General features: G+C 43.9%; 12 protein-coding genes across 12 annotated transcripts; 7 read left to right on the top strand and 5 right to left on the bottom strand.

Moving 5' to 3' along the window:
* The first annotated feature begins 110 nt into the window (after positions 1–110).
* On the top strand, positions 111–1,496 carry V1512DRAFT_257594 (uncharacterized protein). The gene is made up of 3 exons (XM_066915261.1): positions 111–255; positions 306–445; positions 495–1,496. The coding sequence occupies exons 1-3, from the start codon at positions 132–134 to the stop codon at positions 1,410–1,412; spliced, it is 1,182 nt and encodes a 393-aa protein (XP_066773382.1). The 5' UTR covers positions 111–131; the 3' UTR covers positions 1,413–1,496.
* A 41-nt stretch (positions 1,497–1,537) lies between these two features.
* Positions 1,538–3,122, top strand: V1512DRAFT_257592 (uncharacterized protein). Its single transcript, XM_066915260.1, has 3 exons — positions 1,538–1,689; positions 1,738–1,865; positions 1,909–3,122. The coding sequence occupies exons 1-3, from the start codon at positions 1,557–1,559 to the stop codon at positions 2,965–2,967; spliced, it is 1,320 nt and encodes a 439-aa protein (XP_066773381.1). The 5' UTR covers positions 1,538–1,556; the 3' UTR covers positions 2,968–3,122.
* On the bottom strand, positions 3,017–3,689 carry V1512DRAFT_257590 (uncharacterized protein). The gene is made up of 2 exons (XM_066915259.1): positions 3,558–3,689; positions 3,017–3,498 (listed from the first exon to the last, which is right to left on the bottom strand). The coding sequence occupies exons 1-2, from the start codon at positions 3,617–3,619 to the stop codon at positions 3,345–3,347; spliced, it is 216 nt and encodes a 71-aa protein (XP_066773380.1). The 5' UTR covers positions 3,620–3,689; the 3' UTR covers positions 3,017–3,344.
* An 858-nt stretch (positions 3,690–4,547) lies between these two features.
* On the top strand, positions 4,548–5,348 carry V1512DRAFT_203227 (S-adenosyl-L-methionine-dependent methyltransferase; the record flags this gene model as incomplete). The annotated part of the gene is made up of 1 exon (XM_066913285.1): positions 4,548–5,348. The coding sequence occupies one exon, from the start codon at positions 4,548–4,550 to the stop codon at positions 5,346–5,348; it is 801 nt and encodes a 266-aa protein (XP_066773379.1).
* Positions 5,349–5,385: 37 nt separating this feature from the next.
* On the bottom strand, positions 5,386–6,321 carry V1512DRAFT_257585 (transmembrane adaptor Erv26). Its single transcript, XM_066915258.1, has 3 exons — positions 6,183–6,321; positions 5,899–6,132; positions 5,386–5,852 (listed from the first exon to the last, which is right to left on the bottom strand). Exons 1-3 carry the CDS (start codon positions 6,247–6,249, stop codon positions 5,449–5,451), a joined length of 705 nt encoding a protein of 234 aa, XP_066773378.1. The 5' UTR covers positions 6,250–6,321; the 3' UTR covers positions 5,386–5,448.
* A 68-nt stretch (positions 6,322–6,389) lies between these two features.
* Positions 6,390–8,001, bottom strand: V1512DRAFT_257583 (uncharacterized protein). Its single transcript, XM_066915257.1, has 3 exons — positions 7,880–8,001; positions 7,708–7,819; positions 6,390–7,502 (listed from the first exon to the last, which is right to left on the bottom strand). The coding sequence occupies exons 1-3, from the start codon at positions 7,901–7,903 to the stop codon at positions 6,523–6,525; spliced, it is 1,116 nt and encodes a 371-aa protein (XP_066773377.1). The 5' UTR covers positions 7,904–8,001; the 3' UTR covers positions 6,390–6,522.
* A 211-nt stretch (positions 8,002–8,212) lies between these two features.
* V1512DRAFT_257579 (60S ribosomal protein uL5) lies at positions 8,213–9,275 on the bottom strand. Its single transcript, XM_066915256.1, has 5 exons — positions 9,207–9,275; positions 8,937–9,155; positions 8,752–8,887; positions 8,546–8,700; positions 8,213–8,495 (listed from the first exon to the last, which is right to left on the bottom strand). The coding sequence occupies exons 1-5, from the start codon at positions 9,207–9,209 to the stop codon at positions 8,487–8,489; spliced, it is 522 nt and encodes a 173-aa protein (XP_066773376.1). The 5' UTR covers positions 9,210–9,275; the 3' UTR covers positions 8,213–8,486.
* Positions 9,276–9,510: 235 nt separating this feature from the next.
* On the top strand, positions 9,511–10,068 carry V1512DRAFT_251138 (uncharacterized protein; the record flags this gene model as incomplete). The annotated part of the gene is made up of 4 exons (XM_066914671.1): positions 9,511–9,513; positions 9,569–9,589; positions 9,644–9,724; positions 9,775–10,068. The coding sequence occupies 4 exons, from the start codon at positions 9,511–9,513 to the stop codon at positions 10,066–10,068; spliced, it is 399 nt and encodes a 132-aa protein (XP_066773375.1).
* Positions 10,069–10,851: 783 nt separating this feature from the next.
* Positions 10,852–14,357, top strand: V1512DRAFT_269514 (uncharacterized protein; the record flags this gene model as incomplete). The annotated part of the gene is made up of 3 exons (XM_066917573.1): positions 10,852–11,170; positions 11,220–14,213; positions 14,263–14,357. 3 exons carry the CDS (start codon positions 10,852–10,854, stop codon positions 14,355–14,357), a joined length of 3,408 nt encoding a protein of 1,135 aa, XP_066773374.1.
* A 260-nt stretch (positions 14,358–14,617) lies between these two features.
* Positions 14,618–20,193, top strand: V1512DRAFT_257573 (uncharacterized protein). Its single transcript, XM_066915255.1, has 5 exons — positions 14,618–14,755; positions 14,906–15,053; positions 15,106–15,445; positions 15,496–19,839; positions 19,886–20,193. Exons 2-5 carry the CDS (start codon positions 14,938–14,940, stop codon positions 20,066–20,068), a joined length of 4,983 nt encoding a protein of 1,660 aa, XP_066773373.1. The 5' UTR covers positions 14,618–14,755; positions 14,906–14,937; the 3' UTR covers positions 20,069–20,193.
* Positions 20,169–20,695, top strand: V1512DRAFT_59873 (uncharacterized protein). The gene is made up of 3 exons (XM_066918447.1): positions 20,169–20,248; positions 20,296–20,366; positions 20,416–20,695. Exons 1-3 carry the CDS (start codon positions 20,208–20,210, stop codon positions 20,574–20,576), a joined length of 273 nt encoding a protein of 90 aa, XP_066773372.1. The 5' UTR covers positions 20,169–20,207; the 3' UTR covers positions 20,577–20,695.
* V1512DRAFT_257570 (mitochondrial 37S ribosomal protein uS13m) lies at positions 20,581–21,293 on the bottom strand. Its single transcript, XM_066915254.1, has 4 exons — positions 21,195–21,293; positions 20,908–21,143; positions 20,738–20,860; positions 20,581–20,686 (listed from the first exon to the last, which is right to left on the bottom strand). Exons 1-4 carry the CDS (start codon positions 21,237–21,239, stop codon positions 20,638–20,640), a joined length of 453 nt encoding a protein of 150 aa, XP_066773371.1. The 5' UTR covers positions 21,240–21,293; the 3' UTR covers positions 20,581–20,637.
* Between the last annotated feature and the right edge of the window lie 65 nt (positions 21,294–21,358).

The following is a 21,358-nucleotide window of genomic DNA, read 5'->3' as shown; positions in this document are numbered from 1 at the left end:
TACACAGTTAAACAGTATAATAATACAAAGCTGTATTTACCCTCCTTACACGCGTAGTCACGTGACTAGAATCGCGTCTTAGAATTCGACGCACTTTCAATGCAAAGTTGGCTTACTTTAAGCAAGGAAAGATGAGTGTCAATTGTCTACTGCTGTATGAATTGGCAGATGTATTTGCATACTTGAATGAATCTTCGCCAGTTGCAATTAGAGGTCGAATTGAATCTGGATATGTCAAACATATTGGTCCTGTCGGTGAGTTGATTGAGTGAAGAGGTGAAGTATTGTCGTTGAGTTGTATGTAGTAGGATTGGGCTTGTTAATAGCGGACGCGTCACTTTTGAGGAACAATATACCGTCTGTTGAGGTCACGGTTTGGGATACAAGCAATGCACCGTTGCCCAAGTTCAAGATCGGTCAGTTTTATGAGTTCTCCAATATGAAAGTACGATTTTACTGAAAGTACAATAAACAGACCAAGCACTAACAATCAGATTCGTCAAACAAATGGTGAAGTTGAGATAAGCTGTTCCAATGACGTCACACCATCATTCATCGGATGGTCTCCTTTAAATCCGCTTGAGTTGATTAAAACTCCATCAAAACATATTGACAAGAATGAGGCGCGCGCGTACGTTCGCGATTTTAGCGAGTGCCACATCAGGCTTTTGCTGCAACAGAGTGCGGTCAACATCATTGACAGCAAACCTGCTGCTTTGGATTTGACAACACAATGCACAGCCAAGACGACTTCGGTCAAGACTCCTCCAGTCAAGCCGTCACCACCATCGGCCAAGACGGCACAGCCAGTCAAGCCATCGCCTGCAATCGCGTCATCGCCGAGTTGGAGTTCCCAGCAGTCTGAGTTTGGCGACAGAATCACCCAGACAGCGACGACGCCTCCCGGATTCACGTTACTACGAGATTTACGCGTACGGGGGTATAGCGAGGTCAAAGTGATTTGCCAGGTGGTCGACATCAGGTCGTACAACCAAATCTTTTCAATCAAAGTTACAGACTACACTGAGAATCCCGAGTTTAGGTCGTTATGGCTGCCGAGCAATTTCGTGTCTGAAACATTACCCACTAAGCTAAGCCTTGATGTCGCGCTTTTCGACGGCAACTTGGCTTACGTTTTAAATACAGTCACTGTTGGGGACGTGATTGTGATTGAGAGGTTGGTGCCAAGGTACGACCACAATCGCTTGCTAGAATGCAGAGCCCGCGGTGACAGAAAGGAAGTAACCAAGTCTTTTATTAGAGTACTGTCTAAGACGTCGCCGGCTGCGATGGATCTGCTCAAGCGACGCCAGATGAGGATTGAAGAGTCAACCCAGGGCAGCGTCCGAGGAACACCAGAAATATCGGACGAGGAGGGCGATTCGGTTAACAAGAAACGTCGTATGTCATAACCATATCAGTACCAATTGGAGGTATTGTCAAGTGTTTTTATGATGGAGTCATTATGGAGAAATAAGATAAAGTTTGAATGTAAAGCTAAACACAACGCGTAAATTATGTACTCAAACGTACCATAGTCTGCGTCTGAATCAGCGATGGAGACAAGCAATGGGAATTTGTTAAGACAGCTAGCAGCCATAGGGCGTGAACATGCTAATCCAAAGAATTTGTATCAAGTAATAGGATTGATTGTTAAGGTTGGTGAGCCTAGACGGACTAAAGCAGGCGGTGAGGGCGTCGCTATGATTTAATAGGAATCACAATAATAATTTATAGATGTGATTACAGAAATCGTGATGCGTGATAATTCATGCACAGCAGAGGAGCATTGTTTGGTTTTGAGGGTCAGGAAAGCTGTGTCGAACTTGAGTGATGGAGATTTTGTGCTCTTTACGAGAGTGAAGGTTGGCTATAGTAAGAGGATCGCGATTTAGACTGATAAAATAGATCATAAGCACACAAGATGGACAAATACAGTGTATGACCACGCCTCAAAGTGCTTACATAGCATGGGACTTTAACGACAAGCGGTCACTAAAGAAGAGTATAAATTTAGTTCTTGAACAAGACCGAGCTGAGAACATGATTCGGAGGTTCAACAGACTACGAACAGATATGCTTGATACCGGAACTCTGCGTTCGAAGTTGATGTTACTTAAAGATGTTGAAGCAGGAATGATTGCAGACATGCTTGTTGAAGTCCATGCACTCAGAGTTCGAAATGGTTCTCCATTGTTACATGTGACTGATTACAGTATAAAGAAATCGGATACAAACACGGGAAGGGACTATTTCTTATTTAATGTGCTTATGGACAAAGCCGATGCGAGTCAAATACAAGTGGGTCAGATTGTGCGATTCTCTAATCTTATGATTCAACTAGATACTGGGTCATTGGTTGCAGTTGCAGTTTATAATCGCAACTTTACGATACTACAAGCTTCTGACCCGGCCGTATCCGAGCTCAGATTGAGAGAAGCAAACTTACAAGAAGCAAAGCAAGATCCGGCCGAGCTCGACGTACAAGTACAAGCAACGCAGCCTGCAACTCAACCTACATCACAGCCTGCAGTCCCAGTCAAGCAGGCTATAACAGTATGTGACTTACAAGCCAAACCAGCTTCAATAGCAGAAATCCTAAGATATTCAAAGACAGGTGATCGATATCGGATACGCGGTGTGATTGAAGACTGCATTCTACGTAAGACTACCGATAGCGAACATAAGTGGGATGCTATCTATATAGAAGAGCTGGACTCGTACGCATTCACACTGACCATTCGTGACAATACTGACGTAATGCCTGTGGCAGTTTGTGGTGATAGCGCCAGCCAATTTGTCGGGTATGTCCCGACAAACAATCGAGCGGTAATTAGTGCTGTCCAAGCTAAAGTTAAGGGTTCTCTGTTGTGTAACGCCGAGTTATCGGTTCAAACAATAGACCTCGATAAAGAATCTTTATGTTTTGTACTTTACGGCACAAGTCTCTTAACACAAGCCATTTAATACAAGAATTGCTATCGAAAATTACTAGGCAATATGCTCAATTAGGAAATATAATAAGTTTTCTTCAGCCAATCAGAATTCAATGTATATAAAATCAATTGTATATATATGAATTTATTCACAAATCAAAATAAATAAATAAATGATTAAAGGAATATGTAAAACATTTTCAATCCTAATATTCTTTTAAATACGAAAGAAAATTCATTACAAAAAGAGAAAAAACTGTCGAATACACACTATTAACCAACTATCGTACCGTAAAATCTAGAATATCAAGATTTCTATTGATTGTAAATACAAAAATGCAACCTTGTAACCCCGGAAGAACTGATCATAACCAAGCAATTTTAGAAAATTTGAATGAATTATGCCGCTTACAGGACAAGGGCAATGCCACCAGCAACGACAGCGCCGAGAACACCGGCACCAAGAGCGTTACGAGCAGCAGCACCAGTAGGAACAGCCGACTCAGAGGCGGTAGGAGTAGCAGAGGTAGGAACAGATGTGTTGGTAGCTGTGGAGTTGTTGCTAAAAAATTCGTTAGAAACTCTTTTCAGAACATGATACAATAATAAAAAGGAACTTACAACTGAGCCGAAGCCGAAGCAACGAGAGCAAGGGCGGCGAGAACGATCTTGTTAAACTGCATTTTTGTATATGTAAAGTATGTATAAAGTATTTGAGTATACGGTGAAAAAAGAAGAAGAAAGAAACGGGAGAGACGGAAGAAATATATAGTCGACCGAGAGTGCGTACCTATGACTTGGCACGGCAGGGCAGTTTGCTATTCCAGGGTCAGGGCAGGGGCGAATCCGAACACTTTAGAACAATTAGAGTTAAAAGAAAGATCATGGATGGAAACAATATAAGCACAATAAAGTTTGGTGGCGGATGAGGTACGACGTTCAAGACAAGAAGGTACGTAGAAGCATGTGCTAATTTACATATTAATAACGTGGTATAGAACACTGGTTATTTTTAGAGTCACGGTACCTTTTAATAAGGGGACGCGCGTCAAACACAAGTATTTTGTGATTGTTACTTGTGACCTATGGCAAGATAGTATATAACCTTATTTTATGGTAATTTATATTACAAAACTTGAGCAGTTGTATACGGCACTAAATGGCGTCACTGTTGCCTAAACAAGTAAAGAGATGCAAATTTACTGCAAGGGAGAAACCTTGGTGTATGTAAGCAGTTACTAAGCATCATGTTATATCACATCATAAATAAATTAATCTTTGCTTACTACTTCCCTGTTAAGTAATATGTTTACTTTTATCTACGTTTGTTGATGTTACTATATTCTACAATGCAATAATCGGCACCTTTTGCATTACAGAGATATTTATAATTGAACAAAGGGTAAAGGTCTACTGTTTGATGAGTCAGTGCACCTTAGTTCATCCGCTTGATTGGCTGAGTTCTATCAATTAGCAATAGAGAAGAGCCGCACTTTAACAATCTACTGATGTAATAACTTATGTAATAAGCTGATGCGGCTCAATATTTTTTATTCGCAATTTTTACTTCTTCAGTATATTTATTTGGCTTTGAGTAAATCACAGTAAAGAATGTCTAGGCCTGAGATTAGTGCACCTCCAGAGGTGTTCTATTCAGACATTGAGTCGAAGAAATACACCTCGTCTTCGCGGGTTCAGCATATTCAAGCTGCCATGACATTGCGTGCGCTGGAATTGTTACAACTTCCTTCTCATCAACACATTCTTGACGTTGGCTGTGGGTCTGGGTTAAGCGGTGAGATTCTCTCACAGGAAGGCGGACATGTATGGGTTGGAATGGATATATCACTCTCAATGTTGTCAGTTGCACTGGACAGGGAAGTCGATGGTGATTTGATGCTGGCTGATATTGGAGCCGGTGTTCCATTTAGAGCAGGCACTTTCGACGCGGTCATTAGCATTTCAGCCATTCAGTGGCTTTGCAACGCAGACCACTCAGAAGCTGACCCCAAAAAGCGTCTGGCGAGGTTTTTTGACACCATGTACGCTGCGCTCAGACGCGGTGGGAAAGTAGCATGTCAGTTTTACCCGCGCGATGAGTCTCAGACCGCTTCGATTTTAAACGCGGCCAAGACGGCTGGGTTTTCGGGTGGGCTTGTGATTGATGATGAGGAAAGCAAAAAGAATAAAAAATATTATCTAGTGCTTGCGGTAGGAAACGTGACGACAGATGATATCAATCTGGACGGAGTCAAGATCGACCGGTCTGGCTCTGCAAAAGTTCGCAAGTCTAAAAAGGATGAGACCAAGAAAGAGTATATTATCAGGAAAAAGGAGCTCATGCGCAAACGAGGCAAACTTGTTGCACTGGATTCGCAGTTCACGGGCCGCAAGCGCAAACCCAAGTTTTGATTTGATCCCTTGTGCATTTCATGTGTGTGTGTGTGTGTTTATGGAGTTTTGGTGTTATTGATACAAATTACAAATACAATTTACCATTTAAATATCCCTTTTAAACTATCCGACCGTTACCTGTCCGACCATCGTCTCCAAACCCGAGCACACGTGCAATATCGGTCACGATTTCTCTAACTTTCCCAATCACGACCTTTGCCATTCCCTGACCCTTTCTCAGCGTTGCCGCACCAGCACTCTCGCCTAAACCAGATGACATCGAGCCGCCGAGAGTAGTGTTTGTCTCCATTGTCGATGGAAGGACATTGTCAGCCGCGCTCAGACTGACGAAGAGTGCGAACGGCACAAGCCAGACACAGATCCCGAAAAACGAAGAAACTTCAGAAAAGGGAGGGAAGATTGGTGGGGGTTCGTATAAAGGTGAGGCGCGCAATGTAGGAGGCGGAATTGAAGGACGGGAGAAATGCTGGAACCAAAAGTAATGATTCAGCAAGACGAGAACTATTTGTTAGTAATGACTTATTCAATCAAACGATACAACACGTACCACATGATGCAATGAATGTACTACTAGATAACTGAATAAATGGGAATTGCTTCATGTTCTGTAAATACACGATTTGTGTCACGATAGAGAATATCGTCAACCAGAACGGAAAATGATCAAACAAAAGCAACAGGACATAAACTGCAATAATTCCATAAATCAATTTCTCAAGTAATCGTTTCGTGAAGCGTGAATGCTCTTCGACTAGTTCAGATAGATAATATAATCCAGCAGCTACTCACAGTTAGTACGTATTACCTTGATATCACGTAAAGCATACGTACCGACAGCCAATGTCAAGAATACAAACCCAGTCACGATTCCGACATAAGAAAGCAATGTCAAAATCATCGTGTTAATGGCTTTGGTTGATGTTAAAATTGTTTGGAGTTTCTTCGAAGCAGCCCACTCTTTTGACTTGAGTTGACCCCTGGAAACTCAGTCTAGTACGACCAAAACACGACCATAATACTACGCTAAACTACCACGTATACAAATAAATGCGCGAGTATATTCATACATTCGTTCGAACAAAACATTTCAGACACCAAAACAAATAGAAAATACGGATTTGGGGTTTGGTACACGTAGAAACTCATTAAAAAGTTGGATTCTAATAATTATTTAGAGCATGGACTCCATCTTGTCAAGAGTAGCCTTGGTGAACTCAGATGTAGTCGAGGTTCCCTTGAGGTCAGGAGTCTTGACCTTGCCCTCGGCGAGGACGGCATAGACTGCCTTGGAAATACGGTTGGCGTGGCTGTCGAGGCCAAGATGACGGAGCATCATTGATGCAGACAAAATCAGGGCAGTAGGGTTGGCCTGGTTACGGCCCTTGATGTCGAGACCGACGTGTCGGCAACCGGGTTCGAAAACGGCAATCTCCCGACCCATGTTGCAGCCAGGAATCAGACCAGGTCCACCAACAAGACCGGCACCGATGTTGGACAGAATGGAACCGTACAAGTTAGGCAAGACCAAAACGTCGAACTGCTGAGGGTACGAGACGGCCTGCATCGATGCGTTGTCGACAATCATGTCATTGGTCTTGAGAGTAGGATACTCGGCAGCCATGTCCTGGACCGTCTTTCTGAACAGACCGTCAGCAAGCTTCATGATGTTGGCCTTGTGCACGACGGTGACACGTTCACGGTTGTTCTTAAGCGCAAATTCAAATGCAAATCGCGAGATTCGCTCGGACTTGTACTTGGTGATAATCTTGAGCGACTCGACGACGCCGGGAACGGACTGGTGCTCAAGACCAGAGTATTCGCCCTCGGTGTTTTCACGGATCAAGCACATGTCAATGCCAGAGTGACGGGTCTCGACACCAGGAATGTTCTTGATCAACACGAGCGAAGCAAAGATGTCGAGCTCTTGTCGGAGCGCGACGTTAAACGAAGAATGGCCGCTTCGCTCGACTGGGGTGTGCAATATTCCCTTGAGTCCGACTTTGTTCTTCTTGAGAGACGCAACACTTTCCTTGAATCCGTCAGTCGAGGCACCGAGGCCACTGACATCAACCTGCTCCCACTCAACAGGCACGTTGTCGGCCTTGAAGATTTGCTTAACAGATTCAGTAACTTCAGCACCAATACCGTCACCTGTTCTTATTAGTCTAGTTCATAGTTTAGCCTAGTGTAGTATCGTATATCTATGACAGCAAAAAAAAAACAACTACTGCAGACAACGGAGTTCAAGCAATATACATGACATTGTACCCCATTTCTGTGACATATCTAATCAAAGTCCTGATTGATTCTAATACGACACTACAGTTCAACCAGAATACAGTACAGAATTGCGTACCAGGAATTAAAGTGACAGTATACTTTCCACCATACTTCAATGGCAGGAAAATATCAGCAGCAATTGAAGCGTTCCGTGCTCCAACAAGGGGAATTGGTGAACGGGAAAGGGACTATATTTACAAAGCATCAGTTCCATAACCTTTTATCTTAACGCATAAAACAAAACAAACCTTCGTAATTGTATTTCTCAACATTGCGAATTCTTTAGAAGATGCAAAGAAAGAACCCGAGGGTATTTTTATTGGTAATAGTTGGAAATAGTTAAAGAGACAAGAACAAACGAAATATCTTCAAAAAGGTCTAGAGACAGACCCGAGAACAAGCTCTGGTTGGCTGGGTGTCCCGGTGGGTACCGCGGCTTTCGGTGCTTTCCGTCGTACCCGGTCAAACCTCCCCCGGGGAATCAGTCGGCGGCAGGGTAACTATCAATGCATATGCAAAGAAATGAAAAAATTGATGGATTTGATTGTTTAATTGAAGAATTAAATAAATTGGGATTGGTCGGATTATGCAGCTGTATTTGTTACTACGATGTTGAATTCTTAATTAAAGGTATTCGAAGATGTGGACCGACAAGGGCGCTAAAAACATGGACATCTCAACATCAACCCCATATTTTGTATTTCACAACCGCTACTAGACAGTGCGTAGTTTGGAAATGATTCTACACCAACTATATATAACGTATTACCGTTTCATAATGCTCGAATGTGGTGATTTCTTGATATTAACATACAAATGATCCGAATTCTTTTTTCCCAAACTCTACCATACTATTTATTTTGACTACAATTCATTAGTGAATGTTCACATCATGTTCATGTAATACGACTTACCAATACAATAGCATCGTACTTCTGCTTGAACCAGTTGATGCTGTCCTCCTGTGCAATCTTGTGCTGAGTTCCAACCTTAGCGGAGGCTCTTTTGCGTCGAGCGACTCTGCTTCCCGGACGGGCAAGGCAGACATAGAAGTCCATACCGTAAATACCTTAAAGTCTTAACTTCACATTCTTTACATCTAATAATGACTTTATCTTACCAATAGAAGGATCGTACTTGATTCCAAGATCAATGTGCTCAGAGATACCGAAACCGAAGTTACCAGTCTCAGAGAAGTTCTTTCGTCGGAGTTCGTACTCCTTGACCTTCAGTCCACGCTCAAGAATCTCCTCAGCCTGATTTCTATTAACGTCCATCATCAAGCACATCTTCTTTACCACTAACCTTAGGTCCTCTGACAGTGACATGGACAGCGATTCTCTCGTTTCTTCGGATACCGAAAGTTCTGACAGTATATCTGGCCTTAGAGTACACAGGAGTTTGACCAGAAAGCTGCTCAAGCACCTTAGCGGCACGAGTAAGTCTGTCACCAGACTCACCGACAGAGATGTTGAGAGTGAGCTTCTCGATGCGGAGCTCGCGCATGGGGTTTGAAGATTCGCTCTGCAATTTTGTTAGAGAATTGTGTTAAGTAATAACTGACGACAGACGTACCATTTTGACGATTGTTTGGTGGATTCAACTGGCGGACTCTGACGATTCGTGAATTTCGTTGACTTCGACGGTTCGTGACACTTGGTAGGTGATTAAAAACGCAGTCACGGACCGTTTGCATCAAAGTAGAAATGCGTAGGGTTGAGACCTAGAATGGGTCATGTTCATGCAAAAGTGTAGTTTATTGTTATGGAGTAAGTGACACAGTGTTTAGAACATGAACAACTGATGTCAACGCTCCCGAATGAAATCAATCAGGTTATTCAAGACTGCAATCTATACTGTCTAAAACCCATCACATAAAATGGTACGCATTAATAACAGGCTAAGTAATATCAAGCGTTTTTCTAACACTATACTAGGCATCAAAGCGCGCGAAAATGGTAGGATACGATCAAATTGATTTTAAATGCATCAATACTGATTGATACATATAGGCCGATCTGGTCAACTATCGGATGAGAATTATTTTAGAAGATGGTAGACAATTTACAGGACAAATGCTAGCGTTCGATAAGGTATATACATTAATTACAATTGCTGTTGTGGGATATGGCTGACAACATAGTTTATGAACATTGTACTTGCAGATTGCGAGGAATTTAGACTCACAAAGCGGGGAGCAGCAGCAAAGAGACAGAGCGCACGAACGGGCGTGTCAACGTCAGCATCTGAAAATGTGGAAGAAAAACGGACACTGGGATTGATCATATTGCGCGGCGAGAACATTGTGTCGGTCAGTGTTGAAGCCCCGCCGCCATCAGAAGAACCATCAAGAATGGGCGTTCTGCCACCAGGTCCTGGTGTCGCTCGCGCAGTTGGTCGGGGTTTGGGCGGATTCGTTCCTGGTATGGGATTCTAAAGTGACATTTATTCCAAAGGTGTAAAACGCAATCTGTGATTGTTTAGGGTGTAGGATTTGCATTTAACGTGGTTCGAAAGTGTACATTTGTGCTATCTCTTTTCAGGCTTTCTGCTTTGTATCATAATACTGGATTTACGAACGGTTAACTCTCGGTTTATCAGTCACATATTGTGGCTTCCACGCCTCAAAACAACTCACTGTCAGTCTACCTATAATTATTTTCCAGAAAGGACGCTGGACTGGAATACTCTATAATTTGACCGTCTGAGGTTGTCAAGCTGCCGACAGTTGACTGATGCACATTGTGATCATTGTCTACTTTAAGCGGGCGACGTTGAATTTTAACTTCAAATAACCACCTCTACCTTCAACACTTGCCAGATTACTGGCTCTGATTGACCATCGGTTACACCAGAATACTCCATAAGCGGCTTTTCCTTTAAATTAACTTATCAGATGTAAAAACGTAACCTATGTATCTATCTTCACGAACTAGGAGTACGGGGTTAGGGGAGTATAGGGCTTTTGAAAGTACGCGTCGATTGGCATCTCTCGGACAGTCTTTTGGCTTGACTCTGCAGAGCGGACGCGTGCACCTAAGTATACTTGGACTTTAAGTACATTCGCCTCAATAATAGCGAATTGTACGCATCTGTATGCGTGTTCACAATTCCACGCCCAGATCTGCTTTGATTTAGGAGTCTCAACTGGTGTTGTCTTATAAAGTCTATAATCAATTCAAACTATATATATACTTTGTTGTTTTGGTAGTTGGTGAAAATGTCATCTGTAAAGACACCAATTGTATCCGACGCATTTGGCCAAACCGGATCTGATAATCGGATAGCGAAATTGCAACAGCAAAACTTCGACCTGTCTACCTTAATCACTGAACAGCAGACTGTGATTTCAGAATGGAAGGAAAAAGTAACAAAGGCATCACAGAATTGCGAATTTTACAGGCAGCAACTGTACACAGTTGAGAAGGAGAGAGACGGATTGCGAAATCAAGTCAAGTCGTTACAAGAACAGATCGAAGAGTTAAAGAAAGCTCAAGATGGGCAGAGTACTCCCGCACCGAGACGAGTGACTGGTCATGGTAAGTTTATTTGGGTTTGTGTATATATAAGTGTCTAAATATGAGTTAGATCGAAGTTTTTCTGGGGACAGTGCAATTTCAAACCCGCCGACAATATTACAAACTGAAGGTCAAAATTATGGTCAAAGCAGCAGTCCGCTGAAGCATTCAGCTGGAAAACCGAATATGGAATTACAAAGTCCTTTAAATCCTCCAGTTATTCCATTACCACCAGTGCCAAGCAATTTGCATTCGTTGGGCGCAACTGATTTAGAAACCTCAACTTCGAGTTCTGGGTCACTCGACTCGTCTACCAAGGAGTTTGCCAAAACCATTAATTTAGCCTTTACGCAAAGTCAGAGTTCGTCAGGGTCTGACCAGCCGGTGGACACAAACTCGAACTATGAGTCTGCGGAAGATGGCCCGCCTTCCGGCAAAGACTCATTGCCTGACCGGTCCGACTCTGCGATTCCGGTTATGGAAATACAGGATTCTGATATCTCATGGAGGGCAGATTTGGTTTCAGATATTGCACATTCGCGACAAACATCGGATTTTTCGTGGGAGGCGACGGCTCAGGATGAATACAAGATTCGCTGGTCAACACGAGAGCCGAGAGATTCAGGCTCGTCGGTTGAGTACGTCGATGACTACAGTGAAGACGATTTTCCAGTCGACCAGGACGATGCGGTGACGCCGACCTTAGCTTCTATGAGAAGTCAGGACGGATCGTCGTCTGGGAAACTCACGCCGACCGAGTTCCCTAAACGAGTCCAGTCTTTTTTCCCAAATACTTTTACAAACAGAAATACTGGTCTTGGTTTCACCGGCATTGACGACAGTCGGTACCCGAACTCGGTGGCTGACACAAACCCTCAGGGTACAAGCGTAGGCATGCTGAAGAAATCGCCAAAGACGTCACCAATAATGCGATTAATCGACTTGGCGAACAGTTCACCTCAAAGCCAGCAAACGCTTCAACCAGACGACTCGTCTGTCTATTTCCCACCTGCGTCACCAGAGACACTCAAGGGCCGAACTTCGCTAATCCCTGCATCAGCGGTTATGCCCTCGTCAACGGCATCAACGTATTATGACAATGTGCCCGTTATCCATCCGACTTCAGAGCTGATTACTCAAGAAACATTGCCTACAATCAGTATACAGGTGATATCGTCACGTATGCGCAATCTGCAAAAGTCTAGGAGTAACGGTGAGCCGATGATCACGCTCTCAATCCGCGACCGTGGGACGGATAAGGAGTGGTGGAAAATCACAAAGTCGTTGCTGATGTTGATGGAGTTGGATGCCTCGCTGCGCCGGTATTTGCAGGATTTCTCGATTCCCAAACCACCGGACAGAACTGCGTTTGTCAGCTTGGCGCCGTCCAAAGTTGACGAACGACGGAAGGCGATTGAGAGCTACTTTTCTGCAGTCACAAGCATTCCAGCGTTGAAAGATGATTCTGCACAACTGCTTTGCAGTTTTTTGTCGACGGATATCATCGACCCGATGGCGGTGCACGACACTGGGGCTCGCAAAGAAGGCTATTTGACGAAGAAAGGCAAGAATTTTGGTGGGTGGAAAATGCGGTATTTTGTGCTTGAAGAGTTCCAGTTCCAGTATTTTGACAATGCGGGAGGCGTGCAACTTGGTTCAATAAAGCTCGATAACGCCGATGTCACGAAACCAGACCTAAATCTCAACTCGGGAGATAATTCTTACCGGCACGCATTTCAAATCATTGAGAAGAAAGGTTCTGGGTCCCTGACTAGACATGTTTTATGTGCTGAAAACGACGAAGACCGAGACGACTGGGTCGAGGCTTTGAAAGAGCATATCAAGTCTCCGCGAGAGAGTATCGCAAGTGACCAGCAAAGTATCATCAGCATGCGTCCTAGTTTGTCTGGGATTGCATCTCCGGCGCCGAGCATTTCAGTGTCATCGCCAAAAAAGAAACTGCCGCTTAGTTTGAATCTACCGTCACCAATAAGGCGGACACGACAGGATAGACTGACCATGATTGAGCCTCGAAATGAAGATACCAGCACCATCGGAGGTGGAGAGTATGCAGAAAGCATAAAAAGTTCACATAGCGGCAACCAGACTCCGAGTCCACCTGGCTCTGTAGCAAATTCTTTTACACCGTTGTCTACCCCGATGTCATCTCACTTTGGAAAGCTTCAGCCTCCAGGTTTGACGTCGTCAACCGTTGATTTGAGTCGACCGGAGAGCGTGAAAGATGCGGATAAGGACTTGAAGAAACAAAAGAAACGAAGCTTTTTCTCGCTGAAAAAGGAACCGGCTGCGAATCCATCGTCGTCTAACCCGTCGTCTATGGCGCTTGCGGATCAGCTGCGGCAACAGCAGCAGCAACAACTGGATAATTCAAAATTTCTGCAAATCGATATTAGCTCTTACCAGAACACACCAATCTACGAGTACCGCGAGCTGGGTATCAGACCGACGAATGAAGAGACCGTTTTGCTAAGTCCAAAGTTTGCTGATTTTGGTCCTGACAAAGGTTATAACGGCGAACCTGTGATAGGCGGGATTAAGAGCTTGAATAGTACGATTGTTGCTGACGTTTTTGGAGTACCCTTGTCTCAAGCAATTGAAATCTCATTCATACAAGTGGGCGAAGTTAAGCTGCCGTCGGTTGTGTATCGCTGCATTGAGTACTTGGATGTCAAGAATGCGGCCAACGAAGAAGGAATTTTCAGGTTAAGTGCGTCTACTAGCGTCATGCGAGCGTTAAAGGAACGCTTTAACCAAGACGCGGACGTGAATCTGCTCGACGATGGAGCGCGTTACGATGTGCATGCTATCGCTGGATTGATGAAATTGTATCTTCGAGAGTTGCCTGATCTTATTCTTACGCAAGAACTAAAAAATGAATTTATGCAGTGCCAAAGCATTGAAAATAGACAGTCTCGGTTGGATATGTTGAAGGTGTTATTACGACAGCTCCCTTCAGAGAACTTTAGTGTGCTGAAAGCAGTGTCGCGCTACCTAGTCAAGGTAGTTAAGAATTCTGACAAAAACAAAATGACGCTTCGGAATAGTATGTACTTGGATCACAGTACCATTTGTCGACATGCTGATTTATCTAGTTTCCATTGTGTTTGCACCGACATTGAATATTGCAAACTCATTAGTTCAAACGTTTGTTGGCGAGTACGGAGCAGTGTTTATCAATGACGAATAATTGTATTATAGGAAATGATTGTATACGGTGTTTTGTTTGTACTGGATTATGACAAATTTGGATTTCATTGTAATTTTAGATAGCTTATTACAAGCGTTTTGTTTATTTCAAGTATTTTGTAAGAGTGTATCTTGATGTGACACGTTTGCTGGCTCTGGTAAGCCGCTTCGGCCAGTGCAGGCATATATGGATAAACATGTAAGGATTTATGCGAAGAAGCATTTAGGCGTGAAGTCGAACTCCTACAAGTCAACTGACAACGTCACCACGTCTTTGTACCTAAAGCAGATTATCAAAAGCTCAACTACACTGCTTTTTGATCTGTAATTTTATCACAATTAACAACTGATTGATTCATCGAATCGAATCTGATCTCACTGATTATTCAATTGATCTGGGTAAGTTCTCTTTGGGTTTGAGCGCGAATCAGAGTACAATCTGACATTTCCATCAATCGCGTATTTTGCTGATCTGATGATATGTCCATTGATGGTACTTTTAATCGGCTTAAACATCTATTTTAAAGCTATACTAACTGGACAATGTAGTGGCAGTGTTCTGTTAACAAATAACAATAACAATGGCACAGACACTTCCAATCCAGTTCCAAGAGCATTTGCAGCTTGCTTCAATTGGCATCCCGCAAAGTGCAATTGGATTTAATTCATGTACTTTGGAAAGTGATCACTATATTTGGTACGTTGAATTGAACTTATCGTATACAGTTTGGCTGACTGGTTGTCTACAGCATCCGTGAACAGACTGATGCCAGTGCGCAGGTCGTGATTGTCGACCTGCACAACGGAAACAGCACTGTTCGTCGCAAAATTACAGCAGACTCGGCAATTATGAACCCAGTCGCAAACATCATTGCTGTCCGCGCCCAAGGGCGTACGCTTCAAGTCTTTAACTTGGATCTGAAGGAAAAGCTTAAGTCATATGTCATGGACGAAGATGTCGTGTTCTGGAAATGGATAACTGATAAGACTCTCGGACTTATTACTGATACAGCCATTTACCACTGGGACATTATTGATTCAGTTCAGGCTGCCCCTGTCAAGATTACTGAACGTCATGTTTCGCTCAACGTGCGTAACTTAGTATATATATTCACCAATTATTAACAATATATGTATAGGGCACTCAAATTATTAACTATAAACTTGATGCAGACGGAAAGTGGTCGGTTTTGATTGGCATCATGCAGCAACAAGGCCGGGTCGTGGGCGCGATGCAATTGTACTCCATGGACCGTAAGCAGTCTCAAGCAATTGAGGGACACGTTGCGACATTCGGTAGACTTAGAATGGAAGGCGCGGCAGTCGACACTAAGCTTTTTGCATTTGCTACTCGTACTGCGACTGGAGCTAAGCTGCATATTGTTGAAATTGATGCTCAACCTGATGGACCAACATACCATAAGAAAGCGGTAGACGTCTTCTTTCCAGCGGAAGCTAACAATGATTTCCCCGTTGCATTGCAAGTGTCGGAGAAATACGGTGTGCTCTATCTCGTCACAAAATGGGGTTTCATTCATTTGTACGATCTTGACTCCGGCGTCAACATTTATATGAACAGAATCTCTTCTGAGACTATTTTCACCTCTTCGACCCACGAAGCATCGTCTGGAATTTTGACGATCAATAGAAAGGGCCAAGTGCTCTCTGTCTCTGTTGACGAAAGCACAATCATCCCTTATATCCGTGATACTTTAAACAACATCTCACTTGCAGTCAGCCTAGCTTCACGTGCAGGATTAGGTGGCGCTGACGATCTCTATGTCCAGCAATTTTCTCAGTTGATCGCGGCTGGTCAATATGGCGACGCTGCTAAGGTCGCTGCTACGTCGCCTCGAGGCATTCTTCGAACTCCTCAGGTCATCGAGCAGTTCAAGCATTTGCCGGCTATTCCTGGACAACCATCGCCAATCCTCACCTTTTTTGGTACTTTACTTGACAAGGGCACGCTTAACCGTCATGAATCGATTGAGCTGGCTCGTCCTGTTATGTTGCAAAACAAAAAGCCGCTGCTTGAGAAGTGGTTGAAGGAGAACAAGCTTGAATGCTCCGAGGAGCTTGGTGACATTGTTCGCGCTCATGATATTACTTTGGCACTCAGTATATACTTGCGTGCTAACATTCCGCCCAAGGTTGTTGCCTGTATTGCAGAAACTGGTCAGTTTGAGAAAATTCTTCCATACTGTGCCAAGGTTGGCTACAGACCTGACTATGCGGCGCTGTTGCTGAACATTGTTCGCATCAATCCGGAGAAGGGTGCAGAGTTTGCATCCCAGTTGGCAAACAACGAAGAAGGCGCGCTTGTTGACATTAGCAAGGTTGTTGACATTTTCTTGTCCCAGAATATGATTCAGCAGGCTACTGCTTTCTTGCTTGACGCATTGAAGAGTGATCTTCCCGAACAGGGTGCCTTGCAGACAAGATTGTTGGAGATGAACTTAATGAGCGCGCCACAAGTTGCCGACGCCATTCTTGGCAACGACATGTTCAATCATTACGACAAGAAAAGAATTGCGAGTTTGTGTGAGAAGGCTGGTTTGTTCCAAAGAGCTCTAGAGCACTACACCGACATTGCCGATATAAAGCGTGTCATTGTTCATACCAACGTACTGAACCCTGACTGGCTCGTGGCGTTCTTTGGCAACAAATTGACTGCTGACCAAGCGCTTGAATGCCTGCGAGAGATGCTTCGAGTCAACATGAGACAGAACCTGCAAGTCGTGATTCAGATTGCGATCAAGTATTCCGATTTACTTGGTGCTCAACGTATCATCTCCATGTTCGAAGAGTTCAAGTCATTCGAAGGCCTGTTCTACTATCTCCAGAGCACCGTTAATCTCACCCAGGATCCGGAGGTTGTACTGAAATACATCCAGTCTGCTTGCCAGATCGGTCAATTTACTGAGGTTGAGCGCATTTGCCGTGACAACAACGTCTACAACTCTGAAAAGGTAAAGAACTTCTTCAAGGAATCCAGATTGGCCGACCAGCTACCTCTCATCATCGTGTGCGATCGATTCGGATACATCCACGATTTGGTTCTCTACTTATATCAGAACCAGCAGTTTAAGTTCATTGAGACTTATGTGCAGCAGGTCAACCCCTCACGTACACCAGCAGTCGTTGGCGGATTGATTGATGTGGATTGCGATGAGTCGATCATCAAGTCGCTGCTGCAAACTGTGTTGGGACAAGTTCCAATTGACGAACTTGTCGCTGAAGTTGAGAAGCGAAATCGTTTGAAGTTGATCTTGCCGTTTTTGGAGGCTACAATGCAGACAGGTTCGCAAGATCCCGCCCTGTTCAACGCGATGGCCAAGATTTACATTGACAGCAACAACAACCCTGAAAAGTTTTTGCGGGAGAACAGCTTGTACAACTCGTTGGTTGTCGGAAAGTACTGCGAAAAGCGTGATCCTTACCTTGCGTTTATAGCGTACGAGAAAGGACAGAACGATCTCGAGCTTGTCAAGATCACGAACGATAACTCGATGTTCAAACACCAGGCTAGATACCTTGTCGCTCGCGCAGACGAGGATTTATGGGCAGCTGTTTTAGACGAGTCGAACATGTTTAGACGTCAATTGATCGATCAGATTGTTGCTACTGCAGTGCCTGAATCTACCAGTCCGGAGGACGTTTCAGTTGCGGTGAAATCTTTTATGGCAGCTGATTTGCCAGTCGAGCTGATTGAGCTATTGGAGAAGATCATCCTTGAGCCATCACCATTCAACGACAGCGAGAATTTGCAAAACCTATTGTTGTTGACTGCTATCAAGGCAGACAAGGCCAAGGTTATGGGGTACGTTCACAGACTCGACAACTACGACGCCACAGACATTGCGCAGATTGCGATCGACAATGAGCTGTATGAAGAAGCTTTTGAGATTTACAAGAAGCAAAACCTTCATGTCCAGGCTCTCGGTGTTTTGGTCGACCACGTCATGTCGCTCGATCGCGCTGAGACATATGCCGAAAAGATCGATTTGCCAGATGTGTGGAGCTATCTCGGAAAGGCGCAGCTGAATGGATTGAGAGTTAATGATGCGATTGAGTCTTATATTCGTGCAAACGACTGCAGCAACTACCAGGAAGTCATTGAGATCGCGTCGCATGCCGGCAAGGATGAAGAACTGATTAAGTTCTTGGTGTTGGCCAGAAAGAGTATTCACGAACCGCTTGTAGACAGTCAACTGCTTTTGTCTTATGCGCGTATTGGCAAGTTACCAGAATTTGAAGAGTTGCTGTCTAGCCCCAACGTTGCTGATATCGAGGCTGTTGGCGACAAGTTGTTTGAAGAGAGGAACTTTGATGCAGCAAGAGTTCTGTACCGATCTGTTTCCAACTGGGCGAAACTGGCGTCTACTTTGGTGTTCCTTGAAGACTACCAGGCGGCAGTTGATTCTGCTCGAAAAGCAGGAAACGTTAACGTTTGGAAGCAGGTTAATGCTGCTTGTATTGAGAAGAAGGAGTTCCGGCTTGCACAGATTTGCGGTCTTAACCTGATTGTGCATGCTGAAGAACTTGAGAGCCTTGTGGCTACGTACGAGAAGAACGGGTACTTTGATGAGTTGATTGCATTGCTCGAGCAAGGTCTTGGCCTTGAGCGTGCTCACATGGGAATGTTCACCGAGCTTGCGATTTTGTACTCGAAGTATCATCCTGAAAAGATGATGGAGCATTTGAAGCTGTTTTGGTCGCGAATCAATATCCCTAAGGCTATCAGAGCGTGCGAGGATGCTCATTTGTGGCCCGAGCTGGTGTTTTTGTATTGCCACTATGATGAGTGGGATAATGCGGCGTTGGCAATCATGGAACATGCTTCTGATGCGTTCGAGCACTCTGCATTCAAGGATATTATTGTGAAGGTTGCTAACCTTGAGATTTATTATCGGGCCATCAACTTTTACTTGTCCGAGCAGCCTCCGTTGTTGACAGACTTGTTGACAGTGCTGACGCCTCGGATCGATGTTACTCGAACCGTGAAGATGTTCCAAAAGTCTGATAACTTGCCGCTGATCAAGCCGTTCCTTGTTGCAGTTCAGGAGCAAAACAATGCCGCTGTCAATGCGGCATACCATGACTTGCTGATTGAAGAGGAGGACTACCAGTCACTTAGGGACTCTGTGGACTACTTCGACAACTTTGACCCCTTGGAGCTTGCTCGCCGACTTGAGAAGCATGACTTGATTTTCTTCCGACAGATTGCGGCGCGAATCTATCGCAAAAACAAGAAATGGCAGCAGTCTATTGAGTTGTCGAAGATTGACAAGCTGTACAAGGATGCAATTGATACCGCTGCTGCTAGCGGTGTATCTGAAGTTGCGGAGGAGTTGCTTAGATATTTTGTTGAGACCGGAAACAAGGAGTGTTACACTGCATGCTTGTACACTTGCTATTCTTTGATCAGAGACGATATCGTGAACGAACTTAGCTGGCGCTACTTGTTGAACGATTTCACGATGGTAAGTTTACGTTTACATGGTGTGGTCACGATACTAACGTTTAAAGCCTTATCTGATCAACAAGAAGAGAGACCAAGAAACCAAGTTGAAGGCATTGGAGGCGTATGTGGAAGAACAGAAGAAGTTGGCGAAAGAGTCTCAGACGATTGCGGACACGACCCCAGTCTTGGGTGGCGGAATGCTCGGGGGTGGACGGTTGATGTTGACGCAAGGAATAACTGGGATGTAAGGAAAGGCATAGTTTTATATAAATAGTTTTGTGTTTCAGTTTAGAGAATGAATGATATAAAAGTTATGTCGAGATTGAGGTGATAAACCCTAAACCATGTTGTATATTCTGGGGATGAGATGAGGATTAGAGCAATAAGATGGAGTTTGTGTCTGCAGCTTACGGATGGTTTGACAAAATGTTTGTATAACAAGAGCAGCGAGTGGGGATTTGGTTAATAAGTATAGATCAAGCACGCTGAATGTGCGAGCGACCGGGTTCATTTTAATTGACAACAAGACTGGATTATGTTTAGATGGTGAGCTTTTTGTTTGAATGTCGTAGTATGGCGTGTATTAAAGTAGCAGCCCGAGGAGTAGCGCAGAAAGAAGACGCGTCAAAGATATTTGTTGCTTCCAAAGAAGCGATTGACGATTCTGGGAATGGAGCCATTGAATTTTCACGATGCCGAGTTTTGCTACGACGAGAACCGAATTGCGTGGTTGGGCTGTATACTGATTTAGTATGAACTGTTTGTAATATTAGGAAAATAATGACAATTTATATTTTATATGTACAAGTTGTTCTAACTATTTGCGAAAGAATCGCATTGTGGTGTGGAATGTTGATATCAGTTTACTTCGCTTTTGTTAGTATACATCCATTGTTAAACACTGCAAGCAAACACACCTTTGCCAATTTATCGTTGGTATAAACGACCGCGTAGCACTGCTGTAGTTCCGTCTAAACGCACGATTGAGTCGTTTCGCAGTTTGCGCATTGTTCTTAGTTCTTTGTCCTCTGATCGGATATCTAGATAACATTAGCACTTTGTTCACCACAATGTCGTGCAATCATACCCCATAGCGTGTCTACGACCAGAATACGTTCCAATCGCACGCTTCCGGTTCAAATTTTCTCTCATGATCTGTCGCTTCTCGTCCTCAATCACATACGCAGTCAACTCTTTCGACATGGCCAACAAATCCGGCTCGCTTAGCTGGTGAAACCGCATAAATGGATAAAAGCCTAGTTTGGAACATATCCGGTCGGCGTTTATTTTACCTAGCCCGTAGAACTTTTTTGCTAGTCCGACCTGGCGTGGAAGTGAGTATGTTATGCAGACAGAGTAGTAGACGATACTTACGCGAATAAGAGCATTGCCGCGAAACTTTTTACCTTCAAAAATCATTATGAAACTGTAAAATGCACGGAATTGACAGCAACTTGCTATGTTCGTGTTACTTATTACAAACATTAGACATCTCGGAACACAATTTCGGTGAACTTGTGATTACAAAAACAAGTGGT

The sequence above is a fragment of the Lipomyces arxii genome (genome assembly GCF_038497795.1).
Source record: "Lipomyces arxii strain Phaff 12-163 unplaced genomic scaffold V1512scaffold_2, whole genome shotgun sequence".
Classification (NCBI taxonomy): Eukaryota; Fungi; Ascomycota; class Lipomycetes; order Lipomycetales; family Lipomycetaceae; genus Lipomyces; species Lipomyces arxii.
This window is presented reverse-complemented; position numbering and strand designations above follow the sequence as displayed.

Coding starts and splice junctions, on each gene's coding strand:
- V1512DRAFT_59873 (XM_066918447.1), top strand. CDS start 20,208: ATGGAGTTTGTGTCTGCAGCTTACGGATGGTTTGACAAAAT. Junction 20,249..20,295: donor TACGGATGGTTTGACAAAAT/GTTTGTATAACA, acceptor TAATAAGTATAG/ATCAAGCACGCTGAATGTGC. Junction 20,367..20,415: donor GACTGGATTATGTTTAGATG/GTGAGCTTTTTG, acceptor TTAAAGTAGCAG/CCCGAGGAGTAGCGCAGAAA.
- V1512DRAFT_257592 (XM_066915260.1), top strand. CDS start 1,557: ATGGAGACAAGCAATGGGAATTTGTTAAGACAGCTAGCAGCCATAGGG. Junction 1,690..1,737: donor TAGACGGACTAAAGCAGGCG/GTGAGGGCGTCG, acceptor AATAATTTATAG/ATGTGATTACAGAAATCGTG. Junction 1,866..1,908: donor TGCTCTTTACGAGAGTGAAG/GTTGGCTATAGT, acceptor CTGATAAAATAG/ATCATAAGCACACAAGATGG.
- V1512DRAFT_257579 (XM_066915256.1), bottom strand. Junction 8,888..8,936: donor TCACTGTCAGAGGACCTAAG/GTTAGTGGTAAA, acceptor AATAGAAATCAG/GCTGAGGAGATTCTTGAGCG. Junction 8,701..8,751: donor CAAGTACGATCCTTCTATTG/GTAAGATAAAGT, acceptor TAAGACTTTAAG/GTATTTACGGTATGGACTTC.
- V1512DRAFT_257594 (XM_066915261.1), top strand. CDS start 132: ATGAGTGTCAATTGTCTACTGCTGTATGAATTGGCAGATGTATTTGCA. Junction 256..305: donor CAAACATATTGGTCCTGTCG/GTGAGTTGATTG, acceptor AGTTGTATGTAG/TAGGATTGGGCTTGTTAATA. Junction 446..494: donor ATGAGTTCTCCAATATGAAA/GTACGATTTTAC, acceptor ACTAACAATCAG/ATTCGTCAAACAAATGGTGA.
- V1512DRAFT_257585 (XM_066915258.1), bottom strand. CDS start 6,249: ATGATTTTGACATTGCTTTCTTATGTCGGAATCGTGACTGGGTTTGTA. Junction 6,133..6,182: donor ATTCTTGACATTGGCTGTCG/GTACGTATGCTT, acceptor AACTGTGAGTAG/CTGCTGGATTATATTATCTA. Junction 5,853..5,898: donor TACATTCATTGCATCATGTG/GTACGTGTTGTA, acceptor ACTAACAAATAG/TTCTCGTCTTGCTGAATCAT.
- V1512DRAFT_257590 (XM_066915259.1), bottom strand. CDS start 3,619: ATGCAGTTTAACAAGATCGTTCTCGCCGCCCTTGCTCTCGTTGCTTCG. Junction 3,499..3,557: donor GCTTCGGCTTCGGCTCAGTT/GTAAGTTCCTTT, acceptor CGAATTTTTTAG/CAACAACTCCACAGCTACCA.
- V1512DRAFT_257573 (XM_066915255.1), top strand. CDS start 14,938: ATGGCACAGACACTTCCAATCCAGTTCCAAGAGCATTTGCAGCTTGCT. Junction 15,054..15,105: donor GAAAGTGATCACTATATTTG/GTACGTTGAATT, acceptor GGTTGTCTACAG/CATCCGTGAACAGACTGATG. Junction 15,446..15,495: donor AACGTCATGTTTCGCTCAAC/GTGCGTAACTTA, acceptor ATATATGTATAG/GGCACTCAAATTATTAACTA.
- V1512DRAFT_257570 (XM_066915254.1), bottom strand. CDS start 21,239: ATGATTTTTGAAGGTAAAAAGTTTCGCGGCAATGCTCTTATTCGC. Junction 21,144..21,194: donor GCGGCAATGCTCTTATTCGC/GTAAGTATCGTC, acceptor CTTCCACGCCAG/GTCGGACTAGCAAAAAAGTT. Junction 20,687..20,737: donor CCAACGATAAATTGGCAAAG/GTGTGTTTGCTT, acceptor ACAAAAGCGAAG/TAAACTGATATCAACATTCC.
- V1512DRAFT_257583 (XM_066915257.1), bottom strand. CDS start 7,903: ATGTTGAGAAATACAATTACGAAG. Junction 7,820..7,879: donor TGAGAAATACAATTACGAAG/GTTTGTTTTGTT, acceptor TTGTAAATATAG/TCCCTTTCCCGTTCACCAAT. Junction 7,503..7,707: donor TACTGTCACTTTAATTCCTG/GTACGCAATTCT, acceptor TAATAAGAACAG/GTGACGGTATTGGTGCTGAA.